At 42.4% G+C, this 17431-nt stretch overlaps 1 protein-coding gene across 2 annotated transcripts in view; it reads right to left on the bottom strand.

Moving 5' to 3' along the window:
• Positions 1–17431, bottom strand: part of LOC113159051 (formin-1-like) — a 43762-nt gene that overhangs the window by 13959 nt on the left and 12372 nt on the right. For both annotated transcript variants that reach the window (XM_026355524.1, XM_026355523.1), the window contains 11 exons: positions 17251–17371; positions 15915–15976; positions 14083–14801; positions 11979–12120; positions 7411–7498; positions 4590–4651; positions 4243–4331; positions 3398–3527; positions 3155–3301; positions 2867–2926; positions 2657–2777 (listed from right to left, as the gene is read on the bottom strand). In XM_026355524.1, the coding sequence (XP_026211309.1) occupies positions 2657–2777; positions 2867–2926; positions 3155–3301; positions 3398–3527; positions 4243–4331; positions 4590–4651; positions 7411–7498; positions 11979–12120; positions 14083–14801; positions 15915–15976; positions 17251–17371 (1741 nt within the window). The remainder of the gene's footprint in view (positions 1–2656; positions 2778–2866; positions 2927–3154; positions 3302–3397; positions 3528–4242; positions 4332–4589; positions 4652–7410; positions 7499–11978; positions 12121–14082; positions 14802–15914; positions 15977–17250; positions 17372–17431) is intronic.

Here is a 17431-nt window from a genome sequence, read left to right as displayed (position 1 = left end):
GTTGTGGTGGTGGTGGGGTAAATGGAAAGAAAAACAAAACAAGAAAGACCCTGTGTTGTTTGCACAATGGGTAACTTTGATGTACTTATAATTTTCCTGAAATAGGCAGGATCCACCCCACTGTCCCTGCAGCTACCAGGAAATTACAGCAGAGCAAGACAAAACACAAGTGTGTGCATGGACGAGAGAAAACGCTACAACTGTGGATGTGGGAGCCTGTGGAAGACCACAAGATGACAGAACTAGCTGTTTGATTTCTGTCTTGGCAATGTCGCCGCCGTAACATCCCACCATCTCCCCTCTCTGACACTCACAAATCACAAACGAGCAGGCAAACAAATGACTGCTGACAGATACACATAATGCAAAGGAGATTCCATTTCTGCTTGTTGTTAAAGGAGGTCAAAGTACTACAATAATTCATATATTAAATATTTAATATACATCACTACACATTCTGAGTGATACACTGTATGTAGAATGACATGATGAACCTCTAAAGCCCTATTGTAAAAATATTATCAATGTACTTTGGATAATATTGTATATTTTACAGTTTTATATCTGAGGTTAAACCAGCTTTGGCATATTCTATTTATTTATACCTGGAAAGTGGATTTCCTCACTGATCCCCACTTATCTATGATCCCCTTAGTTTGTCAAATGTCCAAATCTCCAATCCGTGGGATGAAGCCTGCTTTTTCCTGTGGGGAGGTCAGCCAGAAGACTACCTTTAGGAAGTATTTAAAATATGAGGTGGAGCATTATACCTTGTTTTTTAATTATGATCTATGGAAAATCCAAATCACTCTCTCATGAATAAATGAAATGAATGTAGTCATTCAAGTCACTCAAAAAGCTGGTGAAAAATAAAATACATTTGCAATAATTCTGCCAGATTGCTAGAAGGATTATCCACAATTGGGGTCAAACACCTTTTCTTGTATGATAATTTCTAACCAACCAATGACAAAAAGCATTAAATTCAGCATTGTTTTTGTCTAGCCGCAGCCTGCTCAACTCACACATGGCCCTCGGAGCGTAGCCTCCATCGTAAAACAGACCTCAGGCTAAAGGCCCTGCCTGAACCTGACATTAAAGAGCATTTAAAATCAGGACACTGTCTGATTTGCCACAGTGATGAATGCCTAACCTGGACCAGGCCTTCTGTGAAACACAAAACTCCCCTGAGCAGCAAATGAGCTCTGACTGTTTCTTTTTATTTGATCCTATTTCATTCGGTAGCGTCCCTGCCTCTCTGTCAGGTCCAATTACACAGCACTTAGAGGGATCTTTATGTAGGTACTCACTGGTTTCAAAGTAGGAATGTAAAAATGCAACTATAAGTATGATTAACAATTTCTTGCTTAAATATGATCTTCGCCGTTTCCAAGTTGACTGCACAGCTCCAAATTAATTCCCACAGAAGAAGAATACGGTTTCGAAGGGTCCTAAAGTAGGTTTAGGTGATTGTGGTCTCACACTCATCCCTCTCCCCCTGAGAGGAGCACAGAGAGAGGTCATCACCCTCTCCCCAAACAGGAAACCCCATCAAAGCAAGATCATGTTTCTGCACAAGCCAGTGAAAGAAAGGGCAGCCAAGTGGACAGGGACCCGCTCCTGAGCATCACTGATGACTAGCGAAGCACAGAAAACCATTATTCTTGCGCGCACTTGTGCAGATTCAAATACAGTCTTCGTATTAGATTTGTGTAGGAGAGGCCCACATCTCCACCTCAGGACCAGGTAAAGGGCAGAACAGACTTGTTTGCTAAAGTCAAACAGCATGAGTAAACCAAACTGTGATTCTCTGTTAGCCTCTCAGTGTCAGCTGCGATGAATGTAGATAGAAGGGATCTGTGTTAGCTTTATAATTAAGACCAGTTGCTTTCTTTAGGCAGGTTTATAATAGCCGTGCATAAATATTTATCCCTGGCGGCTGGAGAGGATAAAAATTGTGGCAGTCATAGGAGGAGCTCACCAAACAACCAGAATCCAACGTTCTCCTATGTTGCAAATACCCCTGAGGAGTACTGTGCTAGACTGCGCTGCAGCAGAGATCAAATACAAGGGTACTTATGTTGCATTTATTGTCTTCACGTCTTCCATTTTCCTAATAAATGAGTGACAGCTTGAGGTGTGTCTAGGTACTTTAGAAGAGTCTTTTTCCCCCCCCGGGTCAGAAAAGGAGGGCTTTAACAGCAATCTAAAAAACATAGGGGAGAGCAGTGGAGCATATCTAATTGCTTTCATATGCCGTATTATTGGTTGATTTAAATAACCACAGACACCAAGGGCATAGGGGGAGGGCACCGCCTTTAACCTCCACATGGCCCTGGCCAAGACTGGCTGGTTAGCTGGCTGGGTTACTGAGCGGTTTGGTGCACACAACACTATAAGCACTGAATACTAAAAGTGTATTTATCTATCATTTGGAATTTGCGTTTTGTGAAGATGCTTCTTGGCCATAGAGAAAAAAAGACTAAATGTGATGTATAGTTACATTTAAAAAGCCTTGGTGAAAGATGGTAATGTATGCAACGGATTAACTATGAAACAAAGAAAACTAGAGTGATAAAATGCAGAGTGGGGTGCAGCTGAAGCCGTCATACCTACAGCGAAAACAAGCATATTTGTACAACAGGGCATGCCCTACCGGTCAGGTCTTTCTTTAGCTTCCTTATGTCCTTGGTGAGGTCTTCAAACTTAACTTGAGCAGCCTGGAAAAACTCCTGAGGCTCTGGCAGAGGGAACACACTCTTTTCTGTACCAGCGTTCTGAAATAGTGGAGCAAACAAAATAATAGTGTTTAATGAGAGTATTTTTATGGTGCAACATTTTCTGAATTTCATGGACAGTAAATTACCTTATCAAAATTACGCAGGTAGTATAAAACCACGTAATCCACCAGACTCATAGTATTGTCCTGTGGAAGAAATTATATATATATATATATATATATATATATATATATATATATATATATATATATATATATATATATATATATATATATATATATATATATATATATATATATATATATATATATATATAAATAAATAAATATAATTTATATTTAACTCAGACAAATCACTGTGATTTGTATCAGCTTACTTCTCCAATATGTGAAATTTAATAAGAGGTGTGTTACCCTGCTCTTGACGTCCTTTAGTTTGGGGAGGATTTCCAATCCAAAGCCATCAGCTTGACCTCTAGTCCTGTTCCCACCATTCATATAGTTACCAAAGGCAAGAACAAGACCTATCACATCCCGCAAACTTTTGCACTCTAGCAGCTCCTGACACACATAGAGACACAGACAGACTTTGGGTTAGTAAACCTGGACTAATGACAGTTTTCTGACACACAGTGTTTGCTAAGCTGCCGTTCTTACTTTGCAGACATCGGAGATAATCTGAACCTTGCGTCGGATGGAAGAGATGGTATCAAGGAACACTGATTGGAAGATAATACAGTGGGCCCGGCCTGCGAAGTCAGGAATCTGGGAGAGCTCATACAGAAACCTGGAAAACACAAGGAGGAGGAAGAGAGAGGGAGGAGGAGATGGAGGAGAATGGGGTGTGATGTGTTATGACAAAATTAAACAAAAGGTCTAACAGGAAGAACTATTTTGGGTCCTTGGCAGGCCGCGCTTCTCCACGTAGGCCGGCTGAGTCAGTGTTGGTGTTCAGAGGCAGACAGGCGGCTGATAGTCATGAGCGGTGTTGCTCAGCTGGGTTTAAAAAGGTCCACGGGGTCAGGTGGAGGGAAAGCAGCGAGCGGTGCACAGAGATTGATCAAAGGTAGCTCTGGTCTGATGTGGGACAACTTATGTAAACAGTGCTGTGTCGGAGGGGAGCGGAGCAGTAACATCCTGTGTGATTAGGCCCTGCTGATGGAGGCAGACACTGAGTAGGGATGACTGAGGCAGTGTTAGTGACAGCTCTGGTCAAACATGGAAATAGGAAGGCCAGGCTAAGCGGCACCGCTGGGTCCAGGGCTCATTAACTGACCCGGACTACTTAACCCCGAGAGGAACTACTGAAGCGATGTTCATTAATGCCTATTTTTTGCACATACACATTATAGTAGAAGGCGATTAAAAAACAGACTTTAAGGAATAGAAAATGACACCACAATGTGTATATTCTTCTAGAATATTCTGTCTGCAGCTTACAGAAAAAGTATGTGAACCTTTTGGACTTTTCTTTTCCAAAAGCTCAGTGGACATTAACTTACTGCTCAGGTTTGTCCAGTAGTTTGACGTCATCTTCTTTTGAATTCTCATAATGTTTCATGATCTTGTCCATCTCATCGCTGGTGGCCCTCTAACAAGAGACAACACAATCCATAGTCAAGATGCGTATAGTGACATCGCTAGACAAGTTCAGTTAAACTATGACATCAAGTGGGTATCTAAATAAATACCACAAATGAATCAATGCAAGATGATAAACAACATGATGATATGAATATTTGATAAGCCAGGTAACTTTATAGCATTTTTTTTAATCTGTCACTTACATTCACAGACCAATGATCTTAACTGCTTCATTAAATCACACAGGTTTCTTCTCCATACTCACATTTTCATATAAAGCTTCAATGGTCTCCAAATCCACCACAGAGTTGTCAACAGTAAGAACAGCTGGAACATTACAGACATTCATATGTTAGTTTGGTTGTTAGCTGGTAATGGATGGTGAACCAGGAAGAGTGGCTAGGCTGTGGGGCCTCTGGAGAAAGAAGACTGGGGGGTGGTATTTGTACCCACTGCAGCTCACTACAAAAACAGTCATGCCTAACCATAGGGACCACACTTAGAACCACCATAGCCAGCCATAATGATTTTTAGAGAGAGACAGGAGAAGCTGAACCAAGCAAGGAGAAGGCAAATGAGGCAAACGAGGAAGAGAGAGAAGATTTAGTCAAAAAAAAAAAAAAAAAATGTTTGTTGACCTCCTGCATGTTTGTTTAGTTTGACTCAAACATCGAAAAACCAAAGTGTTCATGGAAGGCAGAATTAGGACGGCATGAAACGAGAAAGTGTCTCCTGTTCTGTGTCTGTGTCACATTTATGGCTTAGTAGTGAGGGAGGAGGACATGATGGGAGGGATGGCTCCAGTTCTCCTGCATCAGCTGACAGTTGTCTGGTTGGTGTCAGCCAGGGTGGGCTGCATACTACCTACTGTTCCTAAATGTGACCAGTCATCTTTATCACCAAGACCAAGCTCACCTACCAGGACCGCTGTAAAACACGGCATTAGTTTTAGCTTAGTGTACCTGGTTACTGAATGTAATTGTACAATACTTCAATGTGATATAGTTTTACTGAATGTCTGTAATGACTGTAATGATAAAAAAATGATGCATTTGATTTGTTATAAATTAAACTTTAATTGTGCAAGGTGAAGTATTTTATTTAATCTGTAATTTTGTTGTCTTAAACTTACAGAACTGACAAATCCTGAATATTGAAACAAGTAAAATATTCAAGAGCAATGATGCCATTTCATTTTAAATACACAGTTTGGAGCCTATTCTGACAGTAGTCAGTCCACCCTAGTGAGATTCCATTACTTTATTATTTTTTTAATATTTTGTATAGTCTGCTTTTTATTTTGATGGCATATTCTTCTCAGCATGAACGATGCGGGTGTTGCACAAATATACGGTAAGATGTTCTGCCATTTTGCTATAGTTCCAGCTTTTGCTGTAAAATACGCCAAATATGTTATGTTGGATTCAAGTCCTAGTTTTTTTCCCTTCTTTAAAAATGCTTCTTTGCAGTATGTTTGTGATCATAGTCATGTTGGGAAAATTCCTCTCCTGTCTAGTCCTTTCAATCTCACTGCTTTTAACTAACAAGGTAATACTGGTTCCCAGCTGCTCCTGTTGCAGAGACGCTGTCAATGTGGTCCCAATGTCTGGATCAGAGAGAGTGCTGGAGGTCCATTTCCTACATCTTATTAGAGTGGATTATTCAGTCCCTCAGCCATGCAGCCGTCAATCACACACCAAAGGGGGGCCTGGTCCAGTGTGCACAGGAGCACTCTGATCCGAGGGGAGCCGGATATCTCTCCACACTGACAGATCAAAGCCTGCCTGCCAACCGCCTCACACCCTCTCCTTCCACTTTTCACTCATCGGCTTAGGTGTGGAAGGGCGTGTGTAGTGTGCGAACATGTGTATGTGTGAGTGGTGAGGTGGTGTGTGGTGTGTTGCCCTTGAACCATGGTGGCCCTTGAAGTCCCCCAGTCACTCCAGTGGGTGCAGTTGACCCCCTCTCTACCTTAACTAGAGTACTGCCCTCTCAACCCCCCTCCTTCCCGCATTCTCCCTCCCTAGTAGCTCTAATTACATTACATGTCCCATGTCCTTTTAATTTGGCAACAAAGGGAAGGCAAGCAGGCGAGGCAAGGGACTAGAGCCCTTAGATGTGCTTATTAAGGTGCTGTCCTTCGTTGTCAAATTCAAATTGTCCATTTCACATTCAGCACCCATTAAGGCACAAGGAAGCAGCGTCACGCTGGGTGTGAACAGGCTTTTTTTACCAAATCACCTACACAAACTGACAGTGAAACAGAAAGGAAAGGGGGGAAAAAATCATAACAAAATGGGTGTCCTAGTGCTCTGCGCTGTTTGGCTTGTGTTTGAGGTGGTTTTATGTGGCAGCGCAGTGTCTGCTAACTGTGGAAGGTGGTTTTGTACATGCTCAGATCATTAGTGGGGTGTCAGTCCCATTAGGCTTGTGGAAACCGTCACTGGCTACAATAAACAGATCTTCTGGCCGCATGCTCAGACTAGCAGGCGGCAGGCACTCTCCACCACAGTCCCAGGACAGGACCAATTCCTGGCCCATCTATGCTGTCCCCAACACACATATTATATGTATACACGCACACAGCTACTTAGAGACACACACGTCTGCATTTTCCACAGAACAACCAAGTATGTAATCTATCCGCATAACTCTTTAAATGAAGTAGATGGCAATTTGATTCTAACCAGTGCAGCAGGGATTTCAAACAGGCTGACAGAAAAACGGAAAGGCTGCTTTCATCCTCTTTACATTTTGAAAAATGGAGGCGTTTTTCCCGCCACGGTAACTGGAAAAATCATCCCTGTTACACTTGAAGCACAAATGAATCCAAACGTTCTCTAGTTACAAATTAGCAGTTGTCAAATGGTAGAGAATAATGTTTCATTGCTGGACTCACTACATATCTCATCTCTAAAAATAACTCCATCTGCATTTTATCAGGAGACATCCTGAATTGACTTGATTATTGCTGTAGAATGCAAATGAGAGAGGTGATTTCTTGACAGAGAGCAAAATGACATCATGGTGTGCACAAGCGTCTAGCCATGCTGAACATAACACTGACATCAGAAAATATCTTTCACCTTGCTGAATGTCCTTCATCTCCAGATGCAGGCTTGATATGAGGATGCCAACTGCTTGTGACCGCTTCCCATCCAGCAGCTTGATAATCTAAAACACAGAAAACAAATTAAACTCATTCATATTGGTAAAAACTGTAAGTGTACTGTAACAGCAGAGGCACAGATGATGAATAAAGAGTTCATTTCTGTAATGAGCGGCTGGGTAAAAAAATCACTCAGTCACTCCCCCAGCTGTGTAAGCAGATGATAGATGATGAGCCAGACAGACCGCCTGAAGCCCCAGTTAGCTTAAGAAGCCTGGAAATCATCTGGATTGACCCACACGACCAGACTAATCAACACACATTTTTATATCCCATTAGGGTGACGCAAATGACTGGGGAACGCGGAGAATACGCACATAGATAGAACACTGTGTCACGTTACATCAACGAGGGAGCGGAGTTATACAAAGAAAAAGCACCTCCTCCAGTTTGCAGAAGAACACGTGTGAGATATAATCAAAAAATATCAAGTCGCAGTGAAAGTACAAAGGCAAAAGTGGCACCATAAAAGGACAATCTAGAAGAGCAACGCAGAGAGAAGCAGGACTTTTATAACAAACTATAAATTCACAGGATTTTTATTTGTGCTTACACATGGTCACAATTACTTATGGCTGAATTAGCTGTAAAGCCAGAGAGAGTTTTGGCAAGGTAAAGCTCCGCTCTTAAAGTTAATGTGTCAGGCTTCTTCATTAGGTATTATGGTGTTGTTGGCTACTGGGCTGTCCAGTGGGAACTGGAGAGCAGAAGCCTTAGAAGTGGGTATAGCATTACAGGGCGTTAGTGGGTGCCATGCTGCTTCCAGCTCTATTACCTGGATCACTGGGGATCTCCCACTCTGACATGAGACGGCTGAGAACCAGGCTTTCCCAACACCTCTAATTAACCACTTTGGACGGGCCACACTAAAAGCAGCCCAGGAGTCTTTCCCGCTCACTGTGGCTTCAGAACTCACCAATTAGCCTAAGCAGTTAAGTTAATGAGAAAAGACAACTGATGCTGGATGCTTGGTTTCAGACACGCAAACAGCTTCGATGCTGATGCTGAGGCAGGCGGACATCAATAGCTAACACCTCCCTCCTGTGGGCACAAATAGAACTGTGCACCCTGAGCAGAAGGAACTACTTGAACGTGCTGGGGACACTTGAATAACAAAAGGCAGGCCAAAAGACAGGAGAGAAGCGGAGAGAGAAAAAGCACGCGGCCTAAGAAAATAAACAAAATAATGGAAGGAATCACTGGAAGTGTCAGCGCTTTGAGCCGAAGCAGGTGGCTGATGTTCAGCGAGGTGGGCAGGGTGATGCAGGTTCACAGTCGAGCGGATAGTTTACACAGTCGCGGCCCAGCATCCATGGTGACTGCCTAACTATCTGTCGGGAAGCACCCGGGCAGATGTTACAATAACAACTGGATCAAGACTTCCCATCAATAACCACCTACATTACACTCAGCAACCCCAGTCTCAACCAGTGGTGTTAATCTTACACCCACTCTCCCACGTCATAGTCTCGCGTTCAAATATGTCTTTAATAAACGCAGTATGATTGCTCATAAGTCATTCCCATAAACTGGTTAAAGCTGCTGTTTGTTTAATACAATTTGGTATGCATAAACTTCATACATGTCTGATAAATGTGAGTAGAGGAATTTGCTGTTTTTATGTTTAATTGTATATATTTCGGCACATACTCAGACTCAACAGTGCGTTTAACTTTATTGATTTCCTCACTGTCCCCCCTCCCTGCTCATCGCTCAATCGAAAATACAATGACATGCCAATGCTCTTCTCCCCCTGCCCTCCCATAGGTGCCCTCTCTTCATTGCCTCCCCTAGCAAGTGAAATGAAGCCACATGCCCGCAATTATAGCCCTGGTCCAGTCCAGTCTGGTCTGTTCTGGTCTGCTGGGGCACTAGCGCTCTCTTCCATGTCATCTCCTCTGCTTTGATATGTTAATCAGCACAGAGGGAAGGGCTCCAGAGTAAACAACAGCTTTGATTTTTTTTTTATGGCACACATGATAAAGATTAACTCACTCATGTAGGCATCGGCCGCATCCGCAGAGTTGAAACTTGTGCCGTTTGGACTTGTCGGAAAGTGGGAAAGTGGCTCATATGCATAATGTACACACACATTCCTTTCCCTCCCACTCATCTCCTCTCGCTGCGCAGAGCCCCGGGGCTGTGGTGTTAGCATGATCTGGCAACACTTTCTGAGCAAGTGCATAATCAGTTGTGAGCATGTGCTGTCATCACACACATACACACACATGCACTCATGCAAGCACGTACGCACACACACACACACGTTGGTGCATACACATTGACAGGTTTTGTTATTCCCGCAGAGTTACAGCCAAAACAGGCATATTGAAGCACCTATACCTCTGGCCAGGACGCAAACACAGTAAACTACAAAACATGACAAGTGCACTCAAAAAAGACTGGTAATAAACTACAAATGAAATCCTTGTCGCATTTATTTTTTTACACCCTAGAGGAATGCAGACGAGGGTAAAATGACGTTCATGTCCTTTCTGAACACACCGGTAGAACATACAAAGTGATGTTGTGAAAAGTAGGAGATCAGACCACATCAGCCCCAAATCATGACGCTGCCTCCACTATCCTTCATTATTATGACCAATGTTTTCATGTTGGTTTGCAGCTCCACTTTTACACCATGCGTAGGGTGACTATCCACCAACAAAAGCTTGACAAGAGCAGCAGGACAATGGTCCTGAACATCAAATCACTACATAGTGACTTTGCAAACACAAAAGTAACCGTTTAACCAGTCAGGAGAGCCAAGAACACCAGATGTCCTAAGAATTTGTCTCAGCTGAAGCAGTTCTGAGAAAGAAGAGTCATAAATTCCTCCTGGATGCTATGCAGGTCTAAAATGGACAAAGATAAAGAAAGAGCTTTTTTTTTTTTTACAATCTCTGTTTAAGAGTTCAAAGAAAGACATGCAAGATCATGACTGTTTGTGACACCTTATAAATATTGGGTTTGTTGATAATTGTGACTTTAATGAAGGTCAGATCACATTTCATGACCAGTGTATGAAACTCAACTCAGCACCAGCTATTCTCCTACTCCACTCTTGCTCTATCCCACTCTCCCCTTGACTGTATGCCTTCTTTCTCTGCTGCCTCTTTTATTTCCCACCCGTTAACCAGCTGAACTTCTTGGAAGCCACCTCCAGCTGGTGATTCAGATGATTTCTCTCAAATGATTTGTCTCCCTTTAACTCAAAGTATAAACTTTCCGGACTAAAATAATGATTATGTAAACAGGTTTCTTTTATTATAACGACCTTTCCAGTTCCAGTTGGACTACTACGCGGGCTGAAAACAACCATGCCCTAACATGTTCACTTTCCCTCTTTAGTCGATTTGGGACTTACACAGACGTTTAAATTAAATATAAAGACATCTGTACTGGAGAAAACAACCACAGTCAGTGTACCATACAGATCCTTCTCTCCCCCTCTCTCAAAGAGACAAAAAAAAAAAAAAAACAGCGACACATAATGCCATGTTGGATAGGGGTTTGTTTTTAAGATATGAATATGTTTCAACAGCATTTCCATTAGTTGGCTCAAACATCTTCCAAGCTGATGTAAGTCCAGACAGGAGACAGTTGGCAGGATTTGTGTCTGGATGTGGCCGTCTGACATGGATCAAATGTTGGACAGTTTGCTGCTTTAGAGTGACCAGGCTGAGCAGATAGATCTAAAGACAGAGAAATACACAGTTCCACAAACACACACACACACACACTCTGGCTCTCTGGAGCTGAGTGGAGCCTTAGCAAATTGATCAGAATAGGGAATGTGTATGGATTTAGAGGGGACAGTCTGGGACAGAGGCAGATTTTTAACTGCTTGGACGCCACAGCGAGGACCACAAGGCAGCCAGGGTGCTGACGCAGCACTGGCTGCAGGGGGAGATGCAGACTTGCAGCATTTGACATGAGATCAACAAGTGTGCCTTTGATGGGTAAGGGAATGGTAGATCAATCTGGCAGAAAGCAGACCATTGCCATGTTCTTCTTGTTTGATCTTAAGTATAAACTCTGAAGCTTGCCCAAATGGAAAGAAATGCATTTGGATAGCTCCTATGTTATACTCCTTGCTTAAAGAGAAAGCCTGTACATTTTGTGAGCGAACTAGTAAACTAAGCCTGGCATCTGCAGGCAATACTGTAGAGAAGAGCCTTGATGAGAGACACAATCCATTACTTCCCAGCTCACCTTTTGTTATTCTTTCTCTGATTTATAAGTGAACAGCAACAGCTGACAAAAAGCTGTTTTTAAAACAAAGTCAGAAAAGAAAGTATGCCTCTAAAGCTCTCAGGTGGCAGCAGCAAGATGGCAAGATGTGAAATGTACAATATACTGTAACTATAACTACAAACTGATGAATTACACTTTCAAGCAACACTCACTGCCATGGAAAAAATTAGACAATAAGAAGATGCCACTGAGTCCAAGCTGAAGAGTGATTCAGGCAAATAAATCTACCTTCTTAGCTTTGGCTTTCTTCTCGTAGGTGTCCGACAGGGGCTTCTTCTTTGCCTGTAGTGTGGCCTTGGAGAAAAGGTCCTCAAACTCATTGGTGTTGATGATGTTTGGTTCCTCCAGAGACCCCCACAGTGTGTTGTTGCTAGAAACAAAAAGGGAACATGAGTATTTGTTTAAAATTTTAACATAAATCAGTGAATAAAAACTGAGGTTACAGGGTGCAAAGGACTTGATCACAGTAGCAACGGCAGGATAGCGCCTCACAAGACAGGCTAGAAACTGTCAACACATTGGTTACTTGAGCTAAACAAATAGTGTGTTCTATTTGTGGAAGCTTGTTTCGTGTTTATTCATCCTGTACGCAGTTTTTTCCACTTCGCTGTCTGACAAAAACTTGGCACGAATATCCTGAATCTCAGCTTTAAAAAGCACTGTTTATGATCGAGGTGGTAAAAATAACACAAGTTTCAGATAAGTTTGTTTCTGTAATGAGGGGCCATTTCCAGCAAATGGATAAGAATACAGGAGATGATGTCTTTAAGAAGTTGCCGAGTAACATGGAAAAAAAAGCCCCTAGGGTTGTCTAAAGTTAACTTGGACTTCTGTCTTCACTTAAACTCTAACACATGCCAGCAATGTCTCTGGCTTCCATCCACTACTCCTTTATCCAAATGAACATTAACAGCATAATCGACAGCTCACTAACTAAAGAAAGATTATGGAGTGATCTATAACATGCTACACATGCCTGTTTACTGGTTCCACATTAGCGTTTCACACGTAATTAACCATGCAGATCATAGGTCAGTCTTCCCATATGAAGACCCACTCATAATGACAAGGGGAACCTCGATCTAACGCACTTACACGAGCACTGGCAGACCTATTGTGGTTTTAAATACCAGAACAACCAAATGCATTGCCAGTGACTCAATTAGCATCAAGTACTGTAAGTCCAGTTGTTTCTGAGTTCAGCTGGTCTCCTTCTGCAGTGGTAAAAGTATTTATCAGGGGAAGCCAAAAGGCTTTCTATTGAGGACATAATGATAATAATACTGTTTCAACCTCCTCCTTTGATTTTTCACTTTCTTCTGCGACTAAGGAAAAAGAGTCCCATGAAGTCCATCCCACTCTGAAACCAACAGTGCAGCTTGGAATAAAAGAAGATACAACAAACCCCAAGAAATATTTCAATGCTAGACAACTTTCTAATTTGGTGGATTATGACTATAATTGCATTTAAATGCTCCATAAAGCTGTTCCCTTTGTGCAGCTTCCTGAAAAACGTCTGTCCCACATGCTGCCAACTGTACTTTGTGTGTCAGCTTACATTTAAGACACCTGGCCTCATTTCAAACTGTGCACCGTTCGCCCTCATAACTCAGAACCTTACACCATTAACAGAGATCACACAGCTGATCCTACTATAGTTAAACATCTGACCCATATAATGCCGCTCAACTTTGTCCTTTACAGTTAAATTTATAGTTGACTTGAAACTGTTGTAGTGTAGTCAGTCAGTCCTGCACCACTGGCCAGGACAAGAGAGAGAGTGTGAACCACAACTCAGCCTCCCCTACTAATCCAGCCATGGAAATACAAGGCCGTAAAGCTGGAAGCCTGGCACTCAGAGGCAAACAACCACAGTCACTGTAAATGGGCTGGATAATCCACTTACAATTACAGTGTTTCTGAGTAGAACCTTCGAATGAGGGAGAGTGGTGCAGCAACCATATCACTGATATCTCTGTAGAAAGGAGTGGACCAGGATCAGTGAAACCTACAACTTCATTTCAACTGGGGTCTGACCTTGGCAGCCTTGGCTATCATTTAAACTAATTTCTGATATCTGTTTACATGGAAACACCAACAACAGGTCCAAAAGGAACAAGAAACTTGAGCAATCATTGGATCTAGTCCATAACTGTAGAGAAACAATGTGTCCTTGCACGGTTATCACAAGTGAGGCAGTTTGGGCAGTAATTAAACGTCTGCTTTCTCTGTCATGGTGATGTTTCCTACTTATGTTTCCACATATTTACAAAACTATTTCTATTGTAATCAATCTTACTGTTACAGAAATGAATCAGTGTTTAGTACGTACTTATTGTCCTGTATCTGTATCCTGCTCCAGTACAGAGGCTTCATGGGACAGTGTGGCTCGATAGCAGCCTTCCGTGGGGCCTTATCCACCTTCTGGCCAAAACCAAAGGCCCCCATAGGGGGAGGAGGTGGCGGGCCACAGCCTGGGGGAGGGGGTGGAGGAGGTGGACCACCACCAGGTAGACCAGGAGGGGGAGGTGGAGGTGGTGGGGGTGGTGGACCACCTCCAGGGATTGGAGGTGGTGGAGGGGGTGGTGGTGGTGGTGGTGGTGCTCCAGTATTGCCAGGTAAAGGTGGAGGAGGAGGGGGTGGTGGTGGTCCTGAGAGGCCGGGAGGGGGAGGAGGAGGGGGTGGTGGAGGAGGAGGGGGTGGTGGGGGAGGTCCAGAAGGCCCCGAGGCTGTTTCACTTTTAAGATTCAGCCCAATAGAATCCAAGTTCAGCTTTTTCGGCACCGTCTGGCTGGAGCTCGGATTGAGTCCGCTGCCATCGTCATCGGGGCCTTTGATGAAGGTTTCTCTGTCAGTCTGGATTCCAACAGTGCGACAGGTCTTGGGTGCTGGGTCGTCTGTAGTGGATACAGCAACATCGCGCACCTCAGGGTGCCCCTGACCTGTATTATAAGACCTGTCTCTTTGCATTTTAGCAACAACTCCTTCGAGGTGTGATATTGAAACAGCATGCTCCCCCCGCAGCTGAAAGATCTGAAGCTCAAAGTCAGACTGTCGGGAGCAAGAGCAGATATAAATTCAGATTAAGTCATTTCCCATCATATGAAACAATAACACCACATAAGGTGATTGACAAAATGTTTCACAGATCGGACATTGCTAACATTAAAGTACTTAATAATCTTTCGAGGGACCTACACAAACGGGATTCTATGGTTACAAAATAATCACATTAATTGCTTCACACATGTTCCTTATTAACTTGTGTCAGTTTAGAAATAAGCACATTTCCACTCCTTCTTGTGGTCTGAGTCTGGTACAAGTTTCCCTGTGTCAGCATCCATCCTTCAGAGGTCGATGTCAAATTAAAGGCTTTAAGTAGACAGTTAGAGAAACCAATTCTGAGGTCAGACTTTTCAAGGAAATGGCGCATAAAGCAATTTATCAGTGGCACAAGTTATGTAATATGCTGAGAGCCGTGTGGTCTAACAAGATTTTACAATGTTTGCACTGGAAAAACACCTGCGAGACACTATTTCAAACTTCTACTACTGACGAATCAAACACAATTGGAAATCACAGAACTCAAAACCCTTGGAAGTCATGTGATCGTGGATAAGAATTCAGATCATTAGAAAGCTCTGCCAGTATTCATTTAAACCCATGCAGCACACTAACATATTAACTGATCTATAGTGTACAATTAGAGAAAAAAACTAACATTTTTATTATTAACTTTGTGGAAAACTGACTATAAAAAAAAAAAAAACACATATCTACTACAAAACTTCAAAACCTGTAATATCTAAAAGCTTCTAGCGCTGTTCCAATAAACATCCTGCAGAGTTTTGATCCAGTCAAGCTGCTGCACATTTCATGCTTACTTAGTGCCATCTTGTGTTTAGTACAGTCAACTGCTAGCACCAGTCAAATATTCCATAAAGGCCACGTAAATTTCATTATATTTCCCATTTAAGCCCCTATTATTGTCACGATTGTGCTGCTTAAATGTCCTTCACAAATCCCATAATGTTAACTTGTTAACACTGGATGTCAGAACATCTCATTTAACCTGATTTAGCTTGGCTGCCTCAGAGGGCCTTAAATTTTCCCTAATTTTAATCAGTGTTTTAACATTTCTGCTTAGGTCACACGGTGACTTACATGCATCCTCTCCAGGTCCTCCTTGCACTCTCTCTTCAGCTGCAGGAGTGCAGCCTGGTGCTCTGAAAGCAGTCAGAACAAGGACAGTGGCATGAGTGGCATGAGAAGTCAAACCCATTCTGCAGGCAGTTTGGATTAAAGAAACACTGGAGTGCAAACTTAGACTCAATAGTCACAGTTAATTGCTGACGTTTTATTATTTATAGACCAAAAGAAAGAGATAAGAGATGTTTTCTTGAACTACTATATGAAATATTACACAATAATGTTAATATTAAATAAATTAAACGTGTAAATCATTGTAGAGCATATCAGTAAAACAAAAACAGCCCAACTGGTTTACTGCCATACTGTCATTAGTGATAAAATGCTGGAGATGGGTGGGTCACTTTGACTTTAAAAAGCCAAATCTACAACTCAACCAACCAGTTTTCAGTTGTACTGCTCACTCAAATGAAGGCCAAAATTAAACTGTCATGTCAAAACACACACAAAAAAATGTAATCTAAGTAAGACGGGGAAGTGAAAACGTCACCTGCAACATTATTCCACTAATGGTTCTGTCCCAAACATATTACACTCATATTGTACCAGCAAACTGCATGCTCTACAACACAGTGTGATTATATCAATAAACAATTGCTTTCGATTTATTTTAGAAGTACAGTACACTGTTGAATTCTGGCTCTCCATTTTAAATGTATGTGTATTATATGTATTTGTTTTTATTTACATGGTTCACAGTCCTGTCCTCTATTCTCTTAGTCACAGGCAAATCATGGTGCATAAATCACCACAATAATCCACACTTGCTACTTTTAATCTGTTTTCTGGGATGCAGTTACACCACACAGAACAACCAACAGCTGTTGTGCTGCTGATGCAACACAGTTGTACTGTACAGAACAGGAAAGGCACCTTTTTATGTTGTAATTCAATCAGCCCATTGACAGCCATGTAGGCCTCTGACCTCTTTGAGTGTCATTACATCTGTAGAGTAGAAGATGGCCCGAACATGGCGTGCTGCCCAGAGTATACTTTATTTACTAAATGCAGCATTTAGGTGCTTTGCTCACATTGCATGATTTCTCTGAAAGCCCGTGGGTTTGCCACTGGTGGCTCTGCTCTTGTTTAAGTGTACTGGTGCTGGGACTCGCATGAGGAGAAATACCTACATAAGAAATCAATTTAAGTGTCCACTGAAACGTGTTCACAGGGCCAGTCGATGTGAGGCGTGTCACTGTAAGCAGACTGACATGATCCTCTGTCAGCATTCCCAGTCTTAGATGTAAATACAGATAATACGTTTAAAAAAAAAGAAACATTAAGTTCTTACCTGCCTCTGTGTACTTGAGTCCCACCTTCTCTTCTTCATCTTTAGGTTTGGGTGGGGGCCACACAGCCTGCAGTCGCCCTGGAGTCCGGTCCTCACTGTCTGCTGGGGACGTGACCTCTGTCTGCGAAAAGAAAATCACATGCAATAATGTTTGTTTATACAATTTTCTGATAAATGTGAG

This window comes from Anabas testudineus, chromosome 12 (genome assembly GCF_900324465.2).
Source record: "Anabas testudineus chromosome 12, fAnaTes1.2, whole genome shotgun sequence".
Classification (NCBI taxonomy): Eukaryota; Metazoa; Chordata; class Actinopteri; order Anabantiformes; family Anabantidae; genus Anabas; species Anabas testudineus.
The sequence above is the reverse complement of the archived record's forward strand: the minus strand, read 5'-3'. Positions and strand labels throughout refer to the sequence as shown.